The sequence below is a fragment of the Micromesistius poutassou genome, assembly GCF_964030765.1.
Source record: "Micromesistius poutassou genome assembly, chromosome: 4".
NCBI lineage: Eukaryota > Metazoa > Chordata > Actinopteri > Gadiformes > Gadidae > Micromesistius > Micromesistius poutassou.
The window spans coordinates 408,177-433,953 of record NC_140274.1 but is presented as its reverse complement, the minus strand read 5'-3'; the positions used below and the strand labels follow the sequence as shown (position 1 = coordinate 433,953).

Sequence of the window (25,777 nt, the reverse complement as noted above, 5' to 3'; positions counted from 1 at the left end):
GCTGATTTGCCTTTTGTGTGGATGCATTAATGCATGTGTGTATTCATATGCCAGTGTGTGTATGTGTGTGTGTGTGTGTGTGTGTGTGTGTGTGTGTGTGTGTGTGTGAATATGTGCACATATTGAAGCAGTGGAGTGTGTAATTGGTAAAGCGGCTTCATTAGAAGATCATTTGCAAGCAAGCCTTGCACCTGACCATTGAAAATATTGTGGCTAGTTACCGTACAAGTAATGGTGTCAAGGTTGGCGCTGCAGGTGATGAGTGCAGAGATAAACAAACACAATAGTACGAGTATTACTCCAATCCAACTGAAATAATAACAGGCAGTAGCAGTGGCGTCAGTTTGTTTTTAGAAGTGCTGGGGACAATAACCATAAGCTTGAGTGTGGCTTGAAAAGTGCTGGGTACCCTTATGATTACTGGCTGGCGGAGTTGTTGAGGGGGGGGGGGGGTTATCGATAATAGAAAATGCGCGGATCTTTTTTTTTTTCTTGTGTGCTCGTGCCGCCCCCCCTGTAATGCCGCCCCGGCGGCTGCCGGCTTCGCCCGTGCCTAAAACCGCCACTGTGTGTGGGTCCTCATATGGAAAGTATTATTTGATCAGAGTCCGGACACAGTTGTGGTCCGGACCGGAGTCCGGACTTTGAGGATCCATGCTCTACAGTGTATTGTCAGATGTTGAAAATCTAACAATAAGTTGAAAACCACAGTTTGTGTTTTGGCTTGTTTTGCAAACGGCGTTGCACAGGAAAAATTGCTGAGCAATTTTCCCAGAGTGAAAAATGTTTTCCTCAAGAAGAGCCGTTTTTGCACTATTTTGAGTTTGATGAGTAAAATTTGGAGTCTGAGTGGGAGCAGAATTATAGAGTGGTTGTATACAGAGTGATCAATAGGCGGAGCTTTTCTAAAAAGTTAAGTTTCGTTTGTCCGCCATTACTCCTCCCGACACCGCAGCTGAAGTCATAGACAGTAGAAGGCGCTGGAAGTCGACGTTTCTACTGAATGTTAAAGTAAGTAATATTTCAATTTTGTTGTAAATATGCATATCTGTTGAATTTGTATTTTCGTAACAGATTTTCCAACTTGTATTTTCGTAAAATATTTTCCAACTCCGATTTGATATACCCTACAAGATAGCCTAATTATGTGCTGGTTATGAAGTATTGGCATTAAACTACAGTTTTGCAAGTTATCTGGCAGTTATTCATTCTAAATTATTAGAATACCGTGCCTTAAGATCACGTTGCCATCCGTTATGAGCCCTATTCGTCAGTGTTTCAGACCAACACGCATGGCAAACGTAGCAGCTAGCAAGCTAACTAAGTAACGTCCTAGCTAACTTCTGGGCAACATTCATGTATGAGTTGCCCGTTGATGAGGCATGTATGGACAACTAACCAAAGATACCTTTGAACTAACTTAATGTTCACTGTACAGTGTGTGTTAACATCAGCATTTTCCACACTCCACATGTTTTCAATTGATGAGGCTAGTCGCTTTTTAACCGTGGCGCACACCTTTGGGGCGAGCCAAGTTCAAATAATTCTAGCCTCAGTTTTAGAAGTTTCTGGTTGAAACTGTCATGAAAGTTCACATTAGAACTATACTAGTCTAAATGCAATGCACAAGCGTCAATTGACTGCATGGGAAGCTTATCTAACGTTAGCCATTAAGTTTGTTCACCATTCCATGCTTGCCCACATGTACTTTACTCAGAAAAGAGCAACTGTAAGGTGGCGCGCTGGCGCCATTAATTATTCCAATTCAATGTTTGTGTTAAAATGGCCTATCATTTGTAGAGTTTCTAAATTGTTCTCTGATTTTGTTGTTATTTAGGATGGAAAAGAGCAATGTTGTCAAAGCAAGATTTAAAGACAGCAAGAAATATGTGATTTGTCCAACACCCTTTACATTTGAGGCGTTTTTGGAATGTGGTGAGAATTTTTATATTTTCCATATCAAAATAGTTTAATAGCAATACGATGCATTTAAGCCTATTTTATGGGGTGTTTTGTTCTTTTATTGATGTATTTTCCATAGCTTGTATTATGTTACTAATGGTTTGTCTTCTTTAGTTGCCAGGAAATTTGATCTTCCTACAATGGATATCAAAGTCTTTGATGACTCAAAGACAGAAGTTGATCAGGAAGCATTCGAATATTTGCTGAAGCAACCTGATCTTGGTGTCCTGGAAATTGTTATCCCAGAGGCAATTTTGGAAGATAAAACTGACGGTAATTTGCATATTTTTTCACATTAATTCCCAACAGTATTCTTTGCATCAGCAGAAATAGGGTCTATTGACAGTGGCTGCATGTTGTCAAAGTAGTATTAACATATTAGACCATTGGTATGGTTTTGTACTACAGATTCTTTCAGTTCTGGCTCCCTTGCTGGTGCTGAGGTCACATATGAGTCTGATGACACTGTGATATTGACAAGAACTCCAGATGAGGAAAAACGAATTGAGGACCATCGTCTTAGCCGGGTAGGTTTTCAAGGGATGCTTGATTAGCACAGACATTTGGAATTACATTTGTTTTCCATTTCTTAATTGCCTATATGTTCCTTTTATATTACCCATTAACCACAACCTGCCTCTCCAGATGATTGAGGATATCTTAAAAGGAAGCCCAGGAGGCGAGAAGATGATGAATGAATATGCTCGCACAAAATATTTGACAGATGGCAGAAGACGTGACATGGTTAAGATCTTGGTGGCACATATGATAAATGAACATGGGTAGGCTGTTAAAGAAGCAATTTGTAGAATTGATGTACTATGTGTTTATTATGATCTGGATTCTAATGTGTGTGTGTGTGTGTGTGTAGAACAAGCCCTCCTCGACGGATAAAAGAAGACTATGCCAAAGGGATCATCTCCCTTTTCCCATACCTGGCAGATCCCATGAGCAAACTGGGTTATGTATGTGGCCGTTATCTCAAGTGTCTTGATTCAGACGAGTGTTGCATGTTCCATGAGTGTTGCATGCATAACATTAGTCCAGTAATATATAACTACTATGTGTCTGTGATATGTCCACAGGAGCATTATTACAATGCAGAAGATGGAAGTGGATACCTGGCCTGGAGAATAAAAACACTGCAGAAAGAAGCATCGGAGGGACGACCTAAGCGCTCACGGCAATCACAAACAGGTGCAGTTTTTGATGTTGGTCACTGCTTGTATTAGCTTGACCCCCGTATAATTTTGGCGTCAAATGAACACTGAACAATGAACAATGTTGTTGTGTTTTATTTGTTAGAATTTTGACCTGTTTTCTTGATTAATTTTTCCAAAATGCAAATTGTTGTAATATCCTTTACCTAAACAACAAAGTAAGGCAAATGTTTAAGACTCTGTACATACTTAGGATCGTGTATGGTCATCCTGGCCTGTAGTTTTGTGAATACTTTACCATGTAACACTCATATTATCTGCAATCATTTTAGGTGGACCAAGAGCTGACAGAGATCCTTTTGAAGAGGCTAACTGGTTGAATGATGAACGTCAGTGTCAGGAAGCTATTGCCCTGATGAAGCACACCGCTGATGAGGCAGTGGTAAAGGAAAAGATGAGGTTAACTCTGATCTACCGTCAGAAGGTTTTGCATGACCCTGACAAGTCATCTGATATTCTAGCCATTTTCCCACGGTTCTTGGACATACCAGGCCTGGTATGTCAGCCTTATTTTTGTACATACTAATGTGAAATCTGAAGGTGATTTTTTGTTGTAGTTAATATGTGTTGGGTAAAAGAAATCCTCTCTACTTTGTGATTTTGTGTAGATCGATCAAGATTTTAGACTTCATTTTGGAGATTCAACCTCTGCAAAGCTGTTGGAGAAGTGGTCCACCAACATAAAACCAAAGGTCATTGCACAGAGCCGTGACCTCACACAGACTGGGGAGGTACAAGATCTCCTCCAGAATGCCGTTGCCACTGAAGTTGAAGAAGGTAACTATATTGGCCCATAGTTATTTCAATGGAATTGATTCATTACTGAGAAATGAAGTGTACTGCAGATGTTTAATGCATTATACTGGTTATTCATCCAAGAACTGGTAGGTTAAAGTGAGTAGGAGGAGGTCTTCAAACTTATCAAACTGAAACCTAAAAATGCACATTTTATTTTGTTGTCTGTGCCTCCAGGTTGGGACAGTGACATGTCTTCCCTTCTCATGCTGGTTCACCTTTTGCCACCCTCCAGTCAAGGCCGCAAGCGACCGGGAAAGATTTCAGCCAGACAAGCATGTGACTGTCTTGTGAAATTCATCAAGGTGAACCATTAAAACAGATTAAACACGTCCTTAGAAGTAAAGATACTTGTGCTTGTTGTTCTCATCATGCCTGAGTCCCATATGTATTTGAATCAAGGTTGTAATGTGATAAACCTGTCCATATCCAGGCTGCTAACTACGTTAGGTTACGTTGCTGTTGACGTTTCTCTCTCGCTCTCTCTCTCAGACTGGTACCAGCATTCAGGGACACTTGGATGTCATTGCACGAAGTCTCCAACCATATCTGCTAGCAGTTGGGCCAAAGAAAAGTAGGATCCAGTCTTACTTCATAGTCATTGACAAACACGCTTTGCCCTGTAAAGCCTCAAATTCCCTGGCTGCTGTTGATGAGCTTTTTAAAGCTCACTACGTTTTTGGCACTGCATACTGTCAAGAGTTGACAAACCTGTACACTTTCCTGCAAACAACTGTGTTTGACATAGATGCTGAAACCACAAAAGTTAATCCAAGAGTGGCTGAGCTGAGGGCCAGAATGCTCCAGTGAGCAAGATGATATGCTTTATGTGTAAAAGGTGGCATGCCAATGCCAATGCACTTATTAGACACTTTAAATTAGTTCATGGTCTTTGCTCAGGAAAAGGTCTCAAGTTAAAATGTGCTCATAGAGGTTGTTCTCACGTTTATCAAAGTTTTTCTGGATTACGAAAGCATCTAATCAAGTGTTTTGCAAATGACAATTTATGTTTTGACGATAGTGAATGTTCCACCACCAACAATGCCATTTCATTAGGGGATACAGATGTTTTGCCCACTCAGAGTTTGCCATGTGACGCTGTACTGCAAGAAAGAAACATATTAAACAGTTGTGCAACACTGCTCGCAGAACTTAAAGTTGCTGGGGTTGCAGAGGCAACTATTAACTATGCTGTGAGTGCTCTACAAGAAGTGGTCAGAGACATACATAGTCACACTCAAGAAGCTCTAAAAAATAGTCTCGCTTTAGAGGAGCCCATCAAAAGTGTGGTTGAGTCTCAAATTGATGAGTGTTTTGAGAAGGTGATTAATCCTTTTGTTGTATTAAACAGTGAGAGCAAGAGAATGGTCTATTTTTCTGAGAAATGGGGGAAGATAGATCCAGTTGAATTTGTTCTTGGAACAAGATTTGCTACACGACTTAACAGAACAACTAGAACTTTTCTACAAACCACTGTCAAAGATAAATTTATGTACATACCAATTCTTGAGACGCTGAAGTCAATTTACAATCACCCAAATATCAAAGATATGTTGATTAGAGATCCTAAACAAAGTCAACATTTACTATATGACATACAGGATGGAGAATTCTTTAAGGATCATGCGCTCTTCTCAAAACAAGAGCATGCTATACAGATCCAGCTCTTTTTTGACGAATTTGAGTGTTGTAACCCCCTTGGATCAAAAAGAGGAATACATAAGTTAGGAGCCATCTATTTTACCCTCAGAAATGTTTCACCTAAATACAATTCAAGTTTGCTAAATATCCATTTGGCTGCTTTGTTTCATGCACAAGATATCAAAACGTATGGGTTTGAGAAAATACTAGCGCCACTTGTCCAGGATGTCTCAGCTCTTGAAACAAATGGAATTCAGATTCCTCTATTTGATCACAGCGTTTATGGAACCATTATACAAGTTACTGGAGACAACCTTGGTATTCATTCTTTATTTGGTTTTGTGGAATCGTTTAGTGCTAGATACTGTTGCCGCTTTTGCCTATTAGAGAAAGAAGACTATCAAACTGAATTTACTGAAGATAGTTCAAAGATGTCATTTCGAACTAAAGAGCTTCATGTTGAACACTGCCAGACAATGCAGACCAATCCCACTTTACCTTATGTGATGGGAGTAAAAAAATCTTGCCCTTTGAATTCGTTGCAATATTTTCACACAACTGCAAACTTCTCAGTTGATATAATGCACGATATATTGGAGGGTGTTGCACAGTACGAAATGCAATTACTCATTCAGCACCTGATTAGGAATTACACTACATCAGCAGAAGTGCATAGGAGAATTCAGAGTTTCAACTATGGCTTCATGGAACAAAACAACAAACCACCTGGTGTAAAATTAGTAGAGGGTTCGAATGACTTGGGCTTAAATGCCATTCAGAGCTGGTGTTTACTACGTCATCTACCCATTATGTTTGGAGATCTTGTGCATCCTAATGATCAACACTGGTATTTGTTCATTTTATTGCTGCAGATTGTCAGCATAGTGTTTTCTTCAGTTGTCTCCTCAGGTATCACCATCTACCTGAAACATCTCATTTCTGAGCACCATCGCTTATTCAAGCATTTGTATCCAAGCAATAGATTACTGCCAAAGCATCACCATATGGTGCATTATCCACGATGTATGCAGAAAATTGGACCACTGATTCATAGTTGGTGTATGAGATACGAGGCAAAACACAACTTCTTTAAAAGGCAGCTAAAAAGCTTCAAGAACATTACAAAGACATTAGCAAAAAAACACCAGTGTCACATGGCTTACTTATGGCAAACATTTGATCCAAATGACCTAAAAATGGGTCCAGGCAAAATTAAACCCTTGAATGAAATGGAAGTTGGGACTAAAGTTTCTGAAAACCTTAAAGTGCCTGTTTGGACTAAGGTTATTGATGTTAAATGGGTGAAATGCAATGGAAATGTATTTCGGCCTGGTTTGGCCATATGTGTGAAAGTCGAAAATGAGTTACCAGTTTTCCATGTTATCCAGAAAATTGTAATCAAAGATGAGCAGGTTATTTTTATTACAACTGCTTTAGAAACCATATGCTTAAATGAACATGTCCATGCTTACAAGGTTTTGCATACAACAGAGGCACCCTTTGTCTTAGACATAAAAGGTATTTTTTACCACAGAATATTTGATATACTGATGTCTTATGGCGGTGATACAGATTTGTTTATTGTGCCTTATTGTTTCATGTAATTTCTCCCTCTTCTCTTATATTTCTTCTCTTCACTACTCTTAATAGACCTCTTAAGAATAAGTTTGCCTCTGAGGCTCCCGGTTCCCTCGGTCAAATGTCTATGGGAAATAACATGGTGTTTTGAATGATCGTACATAACAAACTCTGTAGGTGGCGAAGAACTAAAAGCTGCGTCACATTTTGAACTACACACTTTTACCATCTAGTTTCGACTGGGTTTTTGGATTGTCGGTGCCGTTAAAGTAGTAAACGATTATTAATGCTACTTTAACGGCACCGACAATCCAAAACTACAGTGGAAACTAGATGGAAAAAGTGGTAGTGGTGTAGTTCAAAATGTGACGCAACTTTTAGTTCTTCGCCACCTACAGAGTTTGTTATGTACGATCATTCAAAAACACCATGCTATTTCCCATAGACATTTGACCGAGGGAACCGGGAGCCTCAGAGGCGAACTTATTCTTAAGAGGTCTATCTCTTCACTCAGTCTTCATCTTCTCATCTGTCTTCCTCTTTTTTTGTCTTCTTTTCTCAGTCTTCCTCTTATGTCTTTGCAACCTCTTCTATACTCATTTTATTTGTTTTATTGTATTATTTTTATTGTTTTCATTGTATTTGTTGTTTCTGTATTATTTATTGTTTTTGTAATCACAAGTGAATTCACTGCAATAATGAAAAGAAGTGCCTGAGAAATAAAGTGAGACATACAGAGGTACACATCTTGTTTGGTTAATTATTTCAGTTAATTGTTAGTCGTAAAACAGAAGAAATGCATAATTATAAAAAATAACTCTGAAAAGAGTTGATAAATGACTCTTATATGAGGATAAACAACTCTGAAAGCTGAGGAAAATTGGGTTAGAAGAATTTTAGAGTTTCTCTCAATAGAGTTGATGTAGCTCTGAACTGAGTAAAATAGTGTTAGAGTTAATTTTAAAACCCACTGAAAAGAGTCAATTACCACCACAAAGAGTCAAATATTACCTCTGGATTGAGGAAATTTCACTCCGGAAAAACAGCTCTACCAAAAGAGTAAATTCTACTCTTTTTAGAGAGGGACCAAATGTTATCTGCGGCAGAGTCAAATTTTCTTCAATTTGAGTACATTTTACTCAGGCAAATTTACTGTGTGGAAACACCAGAGGGGTGTTCCAAGAACGGAGGTTTAACAAACACAGAGTTAACGCTGAACTCTAGGTTGTCCGATCCTGTGCCGACTAACCCAGAGCTGTCGGTTCCACAGCACCGGTTATGAATTAGTTCAATCAACACGGGGTTGGTTAACACAGGGTTGTGCGCGTTCACGGCAAACCTATAAAGACGTGATGTATGGATCATGGAAATCCTGATCAAAATGGCGAAACGGGCCGCATATTTTACCGATCAAGGTACTAATTATTCTTTTTCCTAATAAAAATGATGGAAGAAAAGTGTTTTATTTTTATTTATTTTTATTTAAATGATTTCTGCAAATGTGGTCTCGCATCCTTTGTCAGCCCTTACAAACATTTGCGAATGTGTTCCTCCTCGAGGAACGGGTAAAGTGGGGAGGCATCTCTTTTTCGGGCATGCAACAATTACATCGCATGCCCGTTCCGGACAAACTCTTAGTCCACGTAGGCATTGGAATCTGGACTTCAATATCCAGAATGTATTTTCAATCTTAACGCGGGTTCTGCTGTGTGCCAGGTTAAATGTTGTCTGTGGTCCAGGAGCGGGATTAGGGTACGGGGTGATGAGCGTCGGGAGGCATTGATACCCTCGATCTCCTAGGAGATCCCCATCGAATTGCCCTGCGATCAAATACAAACTTTGAGCTATCTTGCACAAGCACAAACAATTATATGAGGTCTATGATATGTTCATAATGCAACGCACCCTGTTGAAATGTATTGCTCACATTGGATGTGTGCCATCAATGCACCCAATTACATTAGGAAATCCTGAAATATAACACCCAGATGAAAAGTCAACAAGGATAATTTCGGAGCCATTTGGGAACACTTAAAGTAGATAATGCTGACCTGCAAGTTGGTGAAACTCCATGAAGTTACGCAACAACCGCTTCAGCGCAAGACAGACGCACGGAGCGGCAGACGGTAGCTTTGCCTATGTGCTCAGCATCTCCTACACTGTACAAAAAGCTACCCGTCGCAAAAAAACGGAAAGCTATGCAAATTGTTTGTAGTGAACTGAGGGCAGATCCACGATTGGTAACATTTGCAATGTAGGGTTGGAGAAGGCTATTTAAATATATCAAAGAATCACGTGAAAAACTATCTCTCCAGCAAAAAGTCATCCGGAAAGGACAATATGTCGAGCCGTGGTCTAATTAATCTCTCTGTGAATTGCACAAATTATTTGCGCTCCGATATCAATAGGCGAACACGTAAAAGCTGCGATAAACGTGGGTTTAAATAGCCTACTCTGAGCAAAACCGGGTTATCTTCCAAACTTAACCTGCGCAAAACCTGCTCCGACCAGGTTTGATTGAGAGCATATGTTTCCATAGCAACTTACATGCCGTGGTCATTTTGGAACGGAAAACCTAGGGTTGCCGCTAACCCTGGGTTAACTTAGCTGGGTAAGTGATAAAACCGGCTTTGTGGAACACCCCTCAGGGTATTGGCTCGGGATATGTAATACCAATACACATCATATAGGACAAAGAACAGTGTTGGCAATTAAACACTTCTCTTGACATCAACAAAGTTTACCAGACAAACAATGCCAGACTGTAAAGGGGGTACGAAATGAAACGAGGTACTGAGTATCAGCCTTTTGAAGAAGAGCAAGGGCTGCTGGTAGCCTATGTTATGCATTAAAAAAAAAAAAAAAAAACAAGCGCCCAGAGGAGAATTGCATCTGCCAAATCCTCACCACCAGTAAAGTAGTAAACACTCACAAAGGACAAAGGTAGACTTCACTCGTTGCAACGTCATATAAGCAAACTGCCCGCAAATAAAAAACCCTACAGTTTAGGATAATCACACAGGTTATGCGAGACTCAGAACATGTCTAACGTCACATATCTCAACCAGACAAAACAACTATAACCACATTGGCATAGCAATCGCACCGTGTGTAGCTGCAATCTGTATCTACAATGCATAGGCCTACTAGCTGGAGCACCAACCAGAATCAGATCACAATCGTAGCTTAGGACCGTGGGTAACCTTTGACCAGGTCATCACGAGCAAGCAAAACCAGCAGCAAAGTTTAAGTAAACCAATTTCTTACCTTATGTGGCCCTCCACATGCAGGCTAGATGATGTATATATCCATATCCATTTAGTTATCCAGTGTCACAAACATGCTTTTTACAGAAAGCAAAAGGACCGGCTATTTTCTAAATAAAAATGTCAATTTTGGCTGTCTGTCTTGAAAATGAATTAAGCCACTTCTCCATTATAACGCTATGTACAGACAGCACACGTTTACCCTCCCCCCTCCCCCTTGCGATGACATTAAATATAATTTAAAAACAAAAAAAAGGCGCAAGTCGCAAGGCTATTTGACTGGATTCATCCTGCATCATGTCTAAGAGAAAAGCTGGAACCGATATCAGATAATTTTTCAGCAATCAAAAATGCGCTGTAAGTGCAATCCTGCATTAGAAACCTACAAATCACCTTGTTTTACGATGTTTGATATTGTGGCGACCGTGGGCGTGGTCGCCGTCATTTCCACCGGGGACGCCGGGGACATGTCCCCATCACTATTTATAATTTAAATTTTGTCCCCACCACTTTTAAAAATGTGCAAACCAATTGACCGTTCGCGTTGTCCATTCACAAGAGTGGTAAGGTCCGTCAAGCTTGCATTTCGCTATGGCGACGAGACGAAATCAGAGGAGAGGAAATCTTAAAAAAACTGATCGGGGGGCTTGGAAGGGGTCGGGGCTTGCGAACGGTCAATTGCGATGTGATAGGTGCGCGCGCACGATGACATCCTCAATAGATGAAAGAGGAGGATGTTAATGGATAACTAGCAGCTTGCAGTTAACTCTGAGTTAATATTGTGGTGAGCTGCACGGGAAGGACGAGACGGGAGCCAAGGTTAAGCAGTCAAATCAACTCCCGCGCCGCATACACCGCTCGGCAACGGGAGTTGTCTTTATGTACACAATAAATATATTTATACAATAAAACAGAAAACACGGCACACCTGTCCAACACGAACAGCACTCTCACTCATGGTGTCGGACTAACAAACTAAAGTGTCCTAAAACAATTGTCCCAGTATCCTTTGCGGCACCTGGAACACGGCGACCACGCCCACGGTCGCCACAATATCAAACATCGTAAAACAAGGTGATTTGTAGGTTTCTAATGCAGGATTGCACTTACAGCGCATTTTTGATTGCTGAAAAATTATCTGATATCGGTTCCAGCTTTTCTCTTAGACATGATGCAGGATGAATCCAGTCAAATAGCTTTGCGACTTGCGCCTTTTTTTTTTTTTTTAAATTATATTTAATGTCATCGCAAGGGGGAGGGGGGAGGGTAAACGTGTGCTGTCTGTACATAGCGTTATAATGGAGAAGTGGCTTAATTCATTTTCAAGACAGACAGCCAAAATTGACATTTTTATTTAGAAAATAGCCGGTCCTTTTGCTTTCTGTAAAAAGCATGTTTGTGACACTGGATAACTAAATGGACATGGATATATACATCATCTAGCCTGCATGTGGAGGGCCACATAAGGTAAGAAATTGGTTTACTTAAACTTTGCTGCTGGTTTTGCTTGCTCGTGATGACCTGGTCAAAGGTTACCCACGGTCCTAAGCTACGATTGTGATCTGATTCTGGTTGGTGCTCCAGCTAGTAGGCCTATGCATTGTAGATACAGATTGCAGCTACACACGGTGCGATTGCTATGCCAATGTGGTTATAGTTGTTTTGTCTGGTTGAGATATGTGACGTTAGACATATTTATGTTAGGTATCCTAACATAAATATGTTCTGAGTCTCGCATAACCTGTGTGATTATCCTAAACTGTAGTTTTTTTTTTATTTGCGGGCAGTTTGCTTATATGACGTTGCAACGAGTGAAGTCTACCTTTGTCCTTCGTGAGTGTTTACTACTTTACTGGTGGTGAGGATTTGGCAGATGCAATTCTCCTCTGGGCGCTTGTTTTTTTTCTTCTTTTTTTAATGCATAACATAGGCTACCAGCAGCCCTTGCTCTTCTTCAAAAGCATGCGCAGGCTGTGTACAAAAACAAAACAAGATGAAGCGTGAAGATGTCTGTCAACGATAGCTGCAGGTTTTGTTCATCTAATTTTAGAGTTCAAGGAACAATTACAAATTCTACATTAATATTCTATAGTAAGGACAGAGATAATGTTTGCAGTCAACTGTCGAGGCTGGGTCTTGTCATTGACAATACGTCGCTACTTCGACGTCATCGTTCTCAGCCACTTCCTCTGTTCGCTGATTGGTCACACAGAAATTTGTTCGGGTAAAATCCCACTAACAAGCCCCAGCCCCAGACTGACTACTGAAGGGAAAATGAAATTTGGGCGGAAGTAGGTGGGCGGGCGGAGCCAGGCTAACACTGTAGAGCATGATCCGCGCATTTTCTATTATCGATAACCCCCCCCCCCCCCCCCCTCATCAACTCCGCCAGCCAGTAATCATAAGGGTACCCAGTAGGGCTGAACGATTTCAGGAAAAGATCTAATTGCGATTTTTCTGGTAGATATTGCGATTTCGATTTGATCCACGATTTTCTTCAAATCAAGCTTCAGTGCAATATTCACAATGAACAGTAATATTTACAAACATGACATAATACCATTAAAACATTACATGCCATTACTCTAATGCAAGAATGAAAACTAAAGGTAAGAATTGATTTCAAATGTATGCAAAAAATCCTTAATTTTGTCAAGTTAAAAGAGTTAAACAAAATACAAAAGAAACTTTACAGTAAATAAAATTGAAAAGTAATGGTAATAAAATAAACTCTTACTAAAATAAAATGACCCTACCTAAATATGTCAGACATAATAGGTGGGCTATGGCTCAGCAGCACCCAAATATTGCAATGTGAAAATGTGAAATGCGATATGCCGGCGGGCCAATTGCTTTACATTAATTGGGGACATTACATTATAACAGGGTCCGCGGGCGGAATTGTTGACGGGGGGGGGGGAGGTACGGGAGTACGGGCTACCGGAGTTGACGCGCCAGGGTTACCACGCCGAGACTTTCACCTGACTTTTTCGTCATGCACTCGTCGTGCAAATGCCTGTGGTGATTTTTCAAGTGCCTGTATAAATAGTTGACAACAGATCTCGGGTCAGTCAGGAACACGGAAGAAACCGCGGCTTTGGCGATCACGAAATCGCGTTGTCTGAAATCGCAATTTCGATCAGAAAACGATAAATCGTTCAGCCCTAGTACCCAGCACTTTTCCAACCACACTCAAGCTTATGGTTATTGTCCCCAGCACTTCTAAAAACAAACTGATGCCACTGCTCATGTCGCTTTAAGGCCCTCCTCCCGAGTAGCCCAGTCTGCTGTGATTGCCACTAACCCTCTGTTGTGATTGGTCTCACCCTTTGCACGTGAGTCAGCAAATTCACACCCCAGAGAAGATGTAAACATTGTGGGTAGCCGGGAGGTGGGACTTCAGCACCGCCCACTGCACTTTACACAGTAAAGTTTGAGCGCAAATTAGCAGTTTCACTCACTTATTGAGGGGCGTTCTCGGTGGGCGCGAATCCCCTGTAACACCATGACCAACATTCTGAAACATCCATTAACATCCACATTTGCCTCAAACAATGTTAGGCTTACAGCCCATGTCAATAGTTAGAAATTATGTTCTTGTTGTTCTTTTTGTTTGTTACTCTGACCGTTCTGTTTAATATTGTGGAAAGGATGTTAGTGAATGATTCAGAGCATGATGCATTTTAAACGGCATCACTTTTGGTCTTGTGTCTTCATTTTTCTTAAAACAATTGTAGCTGAAAATAAACATAATTACAACCAATAGCTTCAGTCATTGAGGGCAAACATAGGCCCAATTATAGATTTTTTTTATTTAGTTTTACAAATCAAGAGTAGGCCTGATTTGACTTATATGCTTTGCATCCTTTCTTCTGCCCTTGTAGTCCAAGACATGCTGCCCACCAGCTTTCAAAGTACAATGCTGCCACTGGTGGATTTGTATCAATTGTATTCACATAATTATCCCTTCCTGCTATTTTGTAGTTCACCAAAACACCCTGAAACAACTCTTCAACAAAAAAACAACAAATGATTCTCACATACTAATGCCACCATACGCCACTAACAGTGCAAGCAGGCCAATGGCAACCAAGCGCGCAGTCCTTCCTCCCTCACTTTAAAAATCACCAGCCGCCACTGATACATACGTCATTTAACCGTCTAAAGAAGCATGAAGCATAAAAGAAAACACCTTCATGAAAACATGCAGTACACATATGGCACACTGCTGAAAATTTCTGACCAATAGTTTTCTCTATCTTCCACATTCTCTGACCACAACTGGCATTTAGAAAATAAAGGTAAAATAGCCATGCAAAACCAAAACAATTGATGAATGAAGAATATCCATTCAGGGTATTTCTAAACATACTTAATGCAATTCTATATATATATATGTATATATATACAATACATGCAAAATACTGCATTTTACAAGACTGATATGGTTGATTTATAGGTTAATCTGGGCTCAAAAAATTATATAATAACTTTTCAAGTGTGTTAAATTGAGGTCTAATCATTGAATACTGTTAGCTAAATAATGCCTGACAATAAAAATGGCATAATTATTATCATCCAACTAATTATGCTCCCTTTGCCTTTAGCCATTGGTCCTCTGCTGTCTGTCTGTACTCCGATTGATCCGCCCTTGCTGGCCTCTTATTAGCAGCCACGCGTTCAGGAGTACTGTGTTAAAGACTCTGGGGAACAAAGAGAGAAGAAAAACTTTCACCTTTCACGAGTTGTGTTATCTTTCCTCTCTCTATTTTTTCTTTGACCCCTTCAGCACCTTTCCCAGCAGGTGCTTATAATCAGCTGTTGTTTTATGTTTTCTCGTTAGATCTGCAGTCTGCTCTATTTTCGTTGCGTCCTAGTTGGAGGAAGTGTGCACTTTAAAGATGATCTGTGCTCAAAGATAAAGCCCTCTGCCTCTGATGGAATTGCCATGTAAAGCAGAGTGCTGAGCCCCATCCAGTAACCATCAGAGTCCCACAACGTGGCATTATCTCAGAGCCATTACCGTTTTTTTGGGAATAGACAGAATTTTTGGGGATCAAATCAGCGGAATGACAAGAAAGTGTTTTTGAACGGACTGACTTAGCTTGTTTCAAAAATTAATGTTTGATAAAAGACGATAGGAACAGACAGGACATCGTCGGATCCCAGCATGAGATGTATTACAGCAGGCAATACTTCATCAGAGTCAGACAGAGGCCTCAGATCCCTGGGGAAAGGGGATGTCACGTCTCGCTTGTTGTACCATACGCCATCTTTCATCATTCAAAATGGGAAAATGACAAAGCTTCGACCTGGTCCCCAGTTGACGTCCACTAAATGAACTGCTCCTTTCCTTCAAACCTCTTCTGTACACAATCCAAATTGTTTAAATTTGTTTTTATTTTATATGGACCTGTAACTGTCTGACATAGTTATGGACAACCTCTCTGTTGGATGCTACAACAGCCACGGTTAACTCTTTTATAGTGTTTATTGCATTTTATAGTGTGTCTCCTCCCACGTGTGTGAGGCTACAGAGACAGGTGGGTGATGTGAAGTGCCTGCATGTGTATTAATGATACATTTTCAGGGCAAGAGTGTGGACTGTGAACAGATGGACAGGGAAGTGGAGTGGACAGACCCTACAGCTCAGACAAGCCCCGAGCTATAAACACATAAACATGCATTTTGGACAGCTTCAACCGTCCCCCGGGACGCAGCCCAACCAACTCCATTGAAAGGCCAGCAGGAACACTGGACATAGCAGCCTTGTAATGGTGGCTGGTTAAACTGGCTGGTTAAGGTTTCATCTGCTTGCATGTATTGGCAGCAGTAGCTCAGGAAGTAGACCAGGTTGCCTGGTAACCTGAAGGTTGCTAGTTCGATCCCCCTTGTCTGCCACCTGCCTGTAGTCAGCCTAGAGCCTGGTGCTCGACCTCTACCTCCTCCTCAATGACTTCTGAGTTCACTGGAGCCGGTTCAGACAGCAGGGATGAATGAACAATCCAGTAAACACTTCCTATTGTTCTGTGTTTTCTCTTGTTTCCCTTCCCGACTGTGTTTACCAACTCTTTAAACCATTTTTCTTGTGTCACATTTGACTACTTACGGTAAAATACCAAAAATCTTATTAATCCAACCACACCACGAGTTGATGGAATTATATTAAAAAGTTATTTGTTAAAATTCTTCATGTAACTGGATCAATAAATATGAGTAAATAGAAATAAACAGATAAACAACAATTCACACAATCAGGTAATGCAACTGGGCACAATTGAGAAAACAGTGGACACAATCACACACAAACAGACTCACACCCACAACCAACACACAGTGGTAATGAATGTTGATGCAGGCATGATAATGCAAAAAATAAAAGTGGCCTTGTCACCAAACAAAACCTTTCACTCACGTGAACCCAGGAAGCTTAGGTAGAGAATCCTCAGAGCCAGAGGAACGGCTCCGTTTGGTAGACTTGGTCCACGCTAACCTTGGTCCACACTTATCTCTGTTCAAACAGAGTCTTGGTCCACACTTATCTCTGTTCAAACAGAGTCTTGGTCCACACTTATCTCTGTTCAAACAGAGTCTTGGTCCACACTTATCTCTGTTCAAACAGAGTCTTGGTCCACACTTATCTCTGTTCAAACAGAGTCTTGGTCCACACTAATCTCTGTTCAAACAGAGTCTTGGTCCACACTTATCTCTGTTCAAACAGAGTCTTGGTCCACACTTATCTCTGTTCAAACAGAGTCTTGGTCCACACTTATCTCTGTTCAAACAGAGTCTTGGTCCACACTAATCTCGGTCCACCCGTAGTCCTGGTCCACATGGAGTCCTGGTCCACATGGAGTCCTGGTCCACACGTAGACTTCGTCCACATTAATCCTGGTCCACACCAGACTTGGTCCACACTAGTCTTGATCCAAACTAATCTGGGTCCACACATAGACTAACACACACATAGACTAACACACACATAGACTAACACACACATAGACTAACTGACACATAGACTAACACACACATAGACTAACACACACATAGACTAACACACACATAGACCACACATAGACTTGGTCCACAAGAATCCACAAGAATCTTGATTCAAACGTAGTCCTGGTCCAGACTAGTCCTGGTCCACACTAGTCTTGGTCCACACTAGTCCTGGTCCACACTAGTCCTGGTCCACACTAGTCCTGGTCCACACTAGTCCTGGTCCACACTAGTCCTGGTCCACACTAGTCTTGGTCCACACTAGTCTCTGTCTTGATGTAGTCCTGGTCCACACTAGTCCTGGTCCACACTAGTCCTGGTCCACACTAGTCTTGGTCCACACTAGTCTTGGTCCACACTAGTCCTGGTCCACACTAGTCCTGGTCCACACTAGTCTTGGTCCACACTAGTCTCTGTCTTGATGTAGTCCTGGTCCACACTAGTCCTGGTCCACACTAGTCCTGGTCCACACTAGTCCTGGTCCACACTAGTCTCTGTCTTGATGTAGTCCTGGTCCACACTAGTCCTGGTCCACACTAGTCTTGGTCCACACTAGTCTTGGTCCACATTAGTCTTGGTCCACACTAGTCCTGGTCCACACTAGTCTTGGTCCACACTAGTCTTGGTCCACACTAGTCTCTGTCTAGATGTAGTCCTGGTCCACACTAGTCCTGGTCCACACTAGTCTTGGTCCACACTAGTCTTGGTCCACACTAGTCTTGGTCCACATTAGTCTTGGTCCACACTAGTCCTGGTCCACACTAGTCCTGGTCCACACTAGTCTTGGTCCACACTAGTCTTGGTCCACACTAGTCTCTGTCTAGATGTAGTCCTGGTCCACGCGTTGCCAAGCGACCACAGGTTAATCCGGGATAGTGATCTGGTGTGAGGGCCGGGTTAGTGTCAGCTGCTAAAGCAAACACTGGAACTGCTTTGTGTATATTGTTATCGTGTGGAAAACATCCCCAGCTGTTCCCAAATGGTAAAAGTTAATACACAGAAGTAGTCCGGACCGTCTTTAGTGTGACCTTCTCTGTCCTTCCTCAGGGACCAGTGACCCTGACCTTTCATTTCTGACCCTGATACAGGTGTGACTAAAATGAAGTTTATTTATTTTATATTTTTTAACTATTATTTAACTCTTTTCACGTTTAGAATATAAGGTTCAAGAACTAATTTCAGAATGGACAATATAACAATATTAATTATGTAATATTTGAACCCTGCAATTCAATCACAAACCTGAGCTGTGTGTGTGTGTGTGTGTGTGTGTGTGTGTGTGTGTGTAGCTGGGTATGGATGTGTGTGTGTGTAGCTGGGTATGGATGTGTGTGTGTGTAGCTGGGTATGGATGTGTGTGTGTGAAGCTGGGTACGTGTGTGTGTGTGTGTGTGTGTGTGTGTGTGTGTGTGTGTGTGTGTGTGAAGCTGGGTATGGATGTGTGAGAGTGTGTATGTTAGTGTGTGCACGTGGCAGTATGAGGCCCTGGGACATCAAGGTCACATTTGATTCAGTACCGCTTTGATGTCATGCTCCAACGCCCACACCCACACACACACACGCACACGCACACACACACACCCACACACACACACACATTTAAAGCAAATAGATGGACAGAAATACAAGTGTGCTGCATGGCAATCCCTCCCTGGTGCTTATGGAGGCTGAATATTTTGGTATGTTAACAGCAGGGCACCTTCAGTTTGAGGGCTTGTACATAGCGCCTGTGTGTGTCTGTGTGTTCCATGTTGCCGCCTCCATGTTGAGAGCAAAGGAGCATTGGAAAGTTAGTATATATGTAGTTCTTGCTTTTTGTTTTGGAATTAATCTTGAAATGATTTGTCATTATGGGGCGACGTGTTTTAAACTGACGAAGCGTCTCTCACGCTAGACGTGGCAAAACAAAGGTTTCTTTATCCCTGGAAACTGTAAACTTAAGCTGATTTAGGATTGATGATGCATACAAGAGCGATACTGCTGGTGGATGCTAGCGCTACCCCCTGCTGCTCCAGACTTAAGTACTAAACTGATCAAGTGGTTGGGTGTTGTGTGACGGCTTCTAATGTGAAACATTAAACTGTACTGTGCAGGGAAACACGTATGAACTCTGCATTGAAGTCTGCTCTGCAACACAATTTTTCTTTCATCTGCAAAGTTGAGGGGTGAGCTAGAGTTCCTCAGAAAACCCCATGTAAATATTCAGTTAATACGCAGATATTTATGTACACACACACACGCACACGCACACACATGCACACAAACATACACACAAGCACACGTACACACAAGCACATGTACACACACACACATACATGAACACTGATGTAGACACCCACAGACATGAACACACTCACTCACTCACTCACTCACTCACTCACTCACTCACACACCCATTGGGAGAAAGTGGTTAGAATATTGCTGCTGATACAGAATGTGTCAAATCTCTGTATCTCTGTAGGTATGGGATGTCTGCTTGGTACGGTAACCTTTCTGTCCAGCTGAAATCAAAAATTGGGCGCCTGATTCAATCCGCTATGAAGGTGATGGGGAGGTCTGAAAAGCTCCCCATGGAGTCCATCTTTGAGCAGTCTGTGCTCAAACAAGCTGAGAAAATCTTGTCTGACCAGACACATATTCTGCACACAGAATACCAGCTTCTACCATCAGGTAGACGCTTCAGAGTCCCCACTTGCAGGCTGAACCGTTTTAGGAATTCATTTGTGCCCACCTCAGTTAAGATCCTAAATGCCCCCAGGACCAAATAAACTGTGCAACTGTACTATTGATCATGACCCATGGTATAATACAGTGGGCGAGGGAGGGTTTGGGTGGGTGTGTGTGTATGTGTGCATCGCACTGTTTCTTGTATACTGTGTATATGTTATATGTGGCCTGGGGCCTATATGTATGTATTGTCTGTACCTGTACTGTTATTACTGTAAAGCAGCTTTATATGACAGCATTGGAGTCCAAAATTTCCTTCAAAGGACAATAAAGTGTATCTTATCTTATCTTATCTTATCTTATCCATCTACAGTGAATATCTTGGATTTACAGGTGCTGTCGACCATCACTCTGCATCGGGGGAATGTTTTCAAACAGCCCATAAAAACATGGTTGTTTTTTACCATCAGGTAAATGCTGTTTTTGCAGTATAGTCATGCAATTCAAACATAATGAGTTAAATCCTAGGAAGGCATGTTTAAGAGATAAGCAGAGAGAGAAAGAGAGAGAAAAGGAGCTAGGGAGAGAGTGAGAGAGACGGGGCGTGAGTGAGATAGAGGGAGAGTGACAGAAAGAGAGGGAGAGATATCAGTGTTTCCCCCAGCACTGTATGGTTAAGGCGGCCGCCTTAACAACACTAGGGCCCCGCCTTGACTACCAATGTATTTGGAGAAAAAAAAAAAAAAATATATATATATATATATATATATATATATTTATTTTTTTATTATTACTATGCATAAACAAAGTACAAAACTCTCGTAGGGAAAGAAAGCATACTTCCATCAGGTAAAAAATATATAGATAAATAATGCATTGGTAACACTGTTTACAACAATAGTCGTGCCAATAAAGCTTTTTGAATGGAATTGAAACGGCGGCATCCGGTGGGTGTGTATACAGCCACACAGGACAGCATGCGCGAATGCTTCTTGTCAGCTGTGCCACAAATAAGAAGATCCATTTGTATTCAAATAAACAGTTGTTTATTTCATTAGTGTGGATTGGCATCTTTGAGCAAAATACTGGCAAATCTTCCGCCCCGGCGCTATGCGCCGCGCCTCCTCGCACTGGGAAGTGACCACCTTGACTAAGACATTTCCTGGAGGAAACACTGGATAGAGTTAGTGAGCTGGGAGAGAGAGAGAGGGAGGAAGAGTGAGACAGGGATGGGAGAGAGTTTGCCTGTGTGTGTCTGTGTGTGTGTGTGTGTGTGTGTGTGTGTGTGTGTGTGTGTGTGTGTGTGTGTGTGTGTGTGTGTGTGTGTGTGTGTGTGTGTGTGTGTGTGTGTGTGTGTGTGTGTGTGTGTGTGTGTGCGCGCGCATGTGTGTGTGTGTGTGTGTGTGACTGAGAAAATGTCAGTGATAAAAAGAAGCCAGAGCGAAAGCCGTTCACCTGGGCTCAACCCAGCCACAGCGTCCCTAAAGTGCCAAACTCTCTCCAACCGCTGCTCTCCTCCCCTCTGCTCCTCTAATTCACCTGGCACCTCCTTTCCCCATTTTTCAATTTAACTTTTGCCCCACTTCTCATCCCTTGTCCTCCACAGCCCTCTAACTTTGGACCAGGGAGCAAGAGACTGTTTCTTTGATGAATCATTAAATTGTAAATGTCACCAGGCGGCCGTCTCAGTGCAGTGCGTCCAGACTCAGCCCATCTCCATGGATCTCTGCACACAAGTGACCGGCCTGCTGCTGCTGCTGCTACTTTATGTACTGTCGGGCACTTTGTTTATGGTTTAGTCACTTTATTTACTTACTACGTCATTGCTCATTCTTTTTGCATTGTGGAATTATTCATCTACTACGTCAACAATCCATATGTACAGGACCTTGTATCAAGCCGGGATGTACAAAACAGCTTTAGAAAAGTGATTTTTCAGGGGCAGTGACGCGGTAACCCGTCCTTTTACAGTCCCCTAATTACTAGGTATTTACCAAGTAAATATATGGTAAATCATAGCATATTATTGGGTAATTACCACTGGTAATAAGAAGGAAAATACAGAGTAACTACAGCTGAAGTACTAAGAAAAACCTCCACTATTACCCATCAACTCAACTAAGTACCGTGTAGTTGTAATGTAAACTGTTTTAGGTTGGTAATATCTCAGATATAATTGTGTACTTCCTAGGACAGTAGGCAAACGATTCTTAGAAACACCTCTTCAATTCAATCAATCCAAGTTACAATTGTAGTTACCCAAGGTTGGTAACAGCCCAAGTTTAATTATGTACTATCTAGAAATTAGCATAGTAGCCTACTTTCCATTAAATTACTCTTTCTTATATAGTTATTGTTCATAGCTACACCCATTTATAAAGGGTTTATTCAATTTACTTTAGAAACTATGAAATTGTTTTTATTTAAGTTGAAACATTACAGCAACACTTACCTGGTAACGACCTCCGCAGGAACAGTTTCCTCTAGTGTCACGGTACATCTTCTTACATACTGGGTACAAAGCCTTGTTTCCATGGTGTTACCATGTTCTTACCATTGTAGATTATTCCATTGTCCATGCAGTTAACTGGAACTTGTACCATATATGTTCTGCAACATTACTAAGTAAAACATGACAATTTACCCAGTAAGTAAGCTGAAACTGTACTGTAAAAGGAAGCCTTGTTTGTTTCATAATGGTATTACCAGGCTCTTACCATATAATTTGTAACTGGTTATTCCCTTTTCCATGCAATCAACACAAACTTGTGCCATATATGTTCTGCAACGACGTTCACCAGTAGTTAAGCACTTTAATTTTAGTTATAAAACCCCAAACCACTGTTGATGAAAGGCATATTAAAATGGAACCAAAACAAAGGCTTAACTTTCAAAGAATGCCTTTCTCACAAACAGGCACTGAACACAAAAAAAGACAAACAAAAGAGCTGTCTACTCTATCAACTCAATTCAAATGTTACTGATGGTGTTTTAATAAAACACATGACAGTGTTATGGCAAGTAACCAAAATGCAGACTGCTTCAACCTCTACAATTTGAATAAGTGGCGAATGTCATGCAGCAATCTGCCTAGGGGAGCATCTTTGTGGTCATTCTCCAACCAATGATTCCACTCGATGAATGAGAGATGGTTCTTTAGTGTCCTCTCTGCGCAGTTTCCCCGCAGTCTCCACACCTGGGATTTGTAGGCTGACCAAGGCCTGACCAAGTCCAAATCTCCCCTTCCATACTGTAATAAAGTAGAAGAAGACAAGAAAATAAACATTAGGATTGTCAATTAATGAACATTTCTAGAACATGTAAAACTCAAAGATTATTTTGTTTGCCTGTTAAGAAAGGATGCTGGTCCTCTGACCATGTGTTTGGTCATATCACAGGCAGGCTCTGTTAGCTCTTTAGCGCTTAAGCATCAAGCTAGAGGAGCTTCTGTCGTTCAAACAACTCAGACATGTAGTTTAAAACCTATAACACCCAACTTCTTAAGATATCCAGATTTAATCAGGCTCTGTCCCATAAATACAGTTAATAGGACGGGAGGGGACAGGCTCTATTAGCCCTGGTTAGCGCGATGCTAAAGAGCTGCTCTACCGGAGCAGGCTGCCTTAGCAGGTAACAGTCGGTTTGATATTCGCCTGATTCGCCAGTTTTTTCTAGCGACAAAAGTCGCCTGATACGCGTCTCTACATTGACTTTGTATGGAGTCATGTCGCCCCATCGCTTTTGTGCTGCTGCCTACTGTACGTTCACACCAAAAGCTTCTGCTGCTGCTACTGCTGCTACTGCTGCCTAAAGCCGGCCACACACCGCCCGTGAAGTGCAGTGGTGCGCAGTTTCCGCGCAACAAACGCCGCCCCTAGCACCAATAGGAAGCATCGCGCTGCAGCACCGTTGTGGTTATGTTTTGAAAGCAGCAGATCAACAAACATAGCAGGTATAGGCTACCATTACGTTATACGAGTTGTTTTATGACTACATATATGGCCCTGATGCCCATGATCCTCTGTTTGTGCTTACAATGATCGTCATTAATTCATAGTTACTTATGTCCTGTCGGGCACTTTGTTTGCGGTTTAGTCACTTTATTTACATTAAAGTGACTATCATTGCTCATTCATTTTGCATTGTGGAATTATTAATCTACTGTATCAACAATCTCCATATGTACAGGACCTTGTATCAAGCAAGGATGTACAAAATAGCTTAAAAAAAAAAAAAATTCACGCGCGGCGACGCTAGGGAATAGACCAGTGGCGTGAAGTCAAGCGGGGCGGCGCACTTGCGCGCGTCAAGGCGCCGCCGGTGTGGGCTAGAACGTCGGAAATAATGGGAGCGTTCTTTTTGGTGCTGCGCTGCGCCGGCGGTGTGTGTCGGGCTTAATGCTGCTGCCTGACTGTGTTCACACCAAGAGCGACGGGGCGACGCCATACAAAGTCAACGTAGAGACGCGCGTCAGGTGACTTTTGTTGCTAGAAAAACCTGCGGCAAGATTTGAATTGTGGCGCGGCATGAACGCCCTGTACCGGTGAGCGCGTTCACAAGCATTTAGTAGCGTGACACGACGCAACACTTTCACTCGAGTTGAAATATTTTAACTTTGCCGCAGCAGTCGCGTGATGACAGCCAATCAGCGTTCACTCCCTGAGTGACGTAACATAACAGCCAATCAGCGGTCAACCGGCCAACCACTCCCTGCACTCCGCAGTGAACCGCAGCATGGAGGAGAAAGTGATTGTTGCCGTTTGTGACTCCCGGAGCTCTATATATAATATTATATGATATTATGTTATATAATATATAAATATCTATATAATATATAATATCATGGCCAAAAGCTGTGTGCGCCTCCGGATGATATTATGAATAGACTGCGGTTCTTCGACGTCTCCTGTGGTAATGTTTACCACAAGAACTCAACTTCCTCATACACGCGCAACTAAATTTGCTTGATAAAACTTGCACAAATCACTACAGCGACGGATTACTCAAGTGACACCGCAACCAGGCGACAAATGTGTTGTTTGGTGTGAACGTACAGTAATGCTGCTACTGCTGCCTAATGCTGCTGCTACTCCCTACTTAGAACAGTGAATCACAAAGGAAGTTCACACACAAATAACCACTGAAGCACACACACACACGCGCAGACACACACACACACACACACACACACTCACACACACACACTCCCTCAGTCTCTCTCTCTATCTCACACACATGCCTGCCTCTTTTAGCCGTGCCGTCACGCTCTCTGGTTTACCCCTATCTAGGAGTCTGTTTAAGTGTGTGTTTTTTTCTCAGTTTTAAAATGGGGGTATTTGGAGCTGCGTCATTTGCCCTACTCATCTCTAGCAATGAGTACAATGGAAGGTCATGTGTGCGCATTAAGGTTCTATTTTCTAACGCACATCTCGAAGCCAGCTGTACTGAGCTGCGGTTCACGGTATCGTGGCCGCAGGAAACATGGCAGCCTCTAGCCGAGGGTCTGCCGTTGTGTGTGATAGTGTGTATGGATTAAGAGCAGCGCGGCGGAGAGACGGAGGAAGACAAGAGGAGACGTACACGGGACGGGGAGGAGACGAGAAGGGGGAGGAGACGGCAGAGGAGGGAGAAGGAGAGGCTGATTTCTTC

At 41.9% G+C, this 25,777-nt stretch overlaps 1 protein-coding gene across 1 annotated transcript; it reads left to right on the top strand.

Moving 5' to 3' along the window:
- Positions 1-947: 947 nt before the first annotated feature.
- Positions 948-4,995, top strand: LOC311341675 (uncharacterized protein). The gene is made up of 11 exons (XM_084466479.1): positions 948-1,011; positions 1,838-1,935; positions 2,077-2,235; positions 2,371-2,489; positions 2,608-2,744; positions 2,834-2,927; positions 3,048-3,159; positions 3,455-3,678; positions 3,791-3,959; positions 4,155-4,282; positions 4,470-4,995. The coding sequence occupies exons 1-11, from the start codon at positions 1,004-1,006 to the stop codon at positions 4,785-4,787; spliced, it is 1,566 nt and encodes a 521-aa protein (XP_084322605.1). The 5' UTR covers positions 948-1,003; the 3' UTR covers positions 4,788-4,995.
- The last annotated feature ends 20,782 nt before the right edge of the window (positions 4,996-25,777 follow it).

Bases quoted from the DNA above. Each gene is read 5' to 3' on its own strand.
- LOC311341675 (XM_084466479.1), top strand. The intron at 2,490-2,607 runs GTAGGTTTTCAA...CTGCCTCTCCAG, and splicing joins AGGACCATCGTCTTAGCCGG to ATGATTGAGGATATCTTAAA. The intron at 3,160-3,454 runs GTGCAGTTTTTG...CAATCATTTTAG, and splicing joins CTCACGGCAATCACAAACAG to GTGGACCAAGAGCTGACAGA.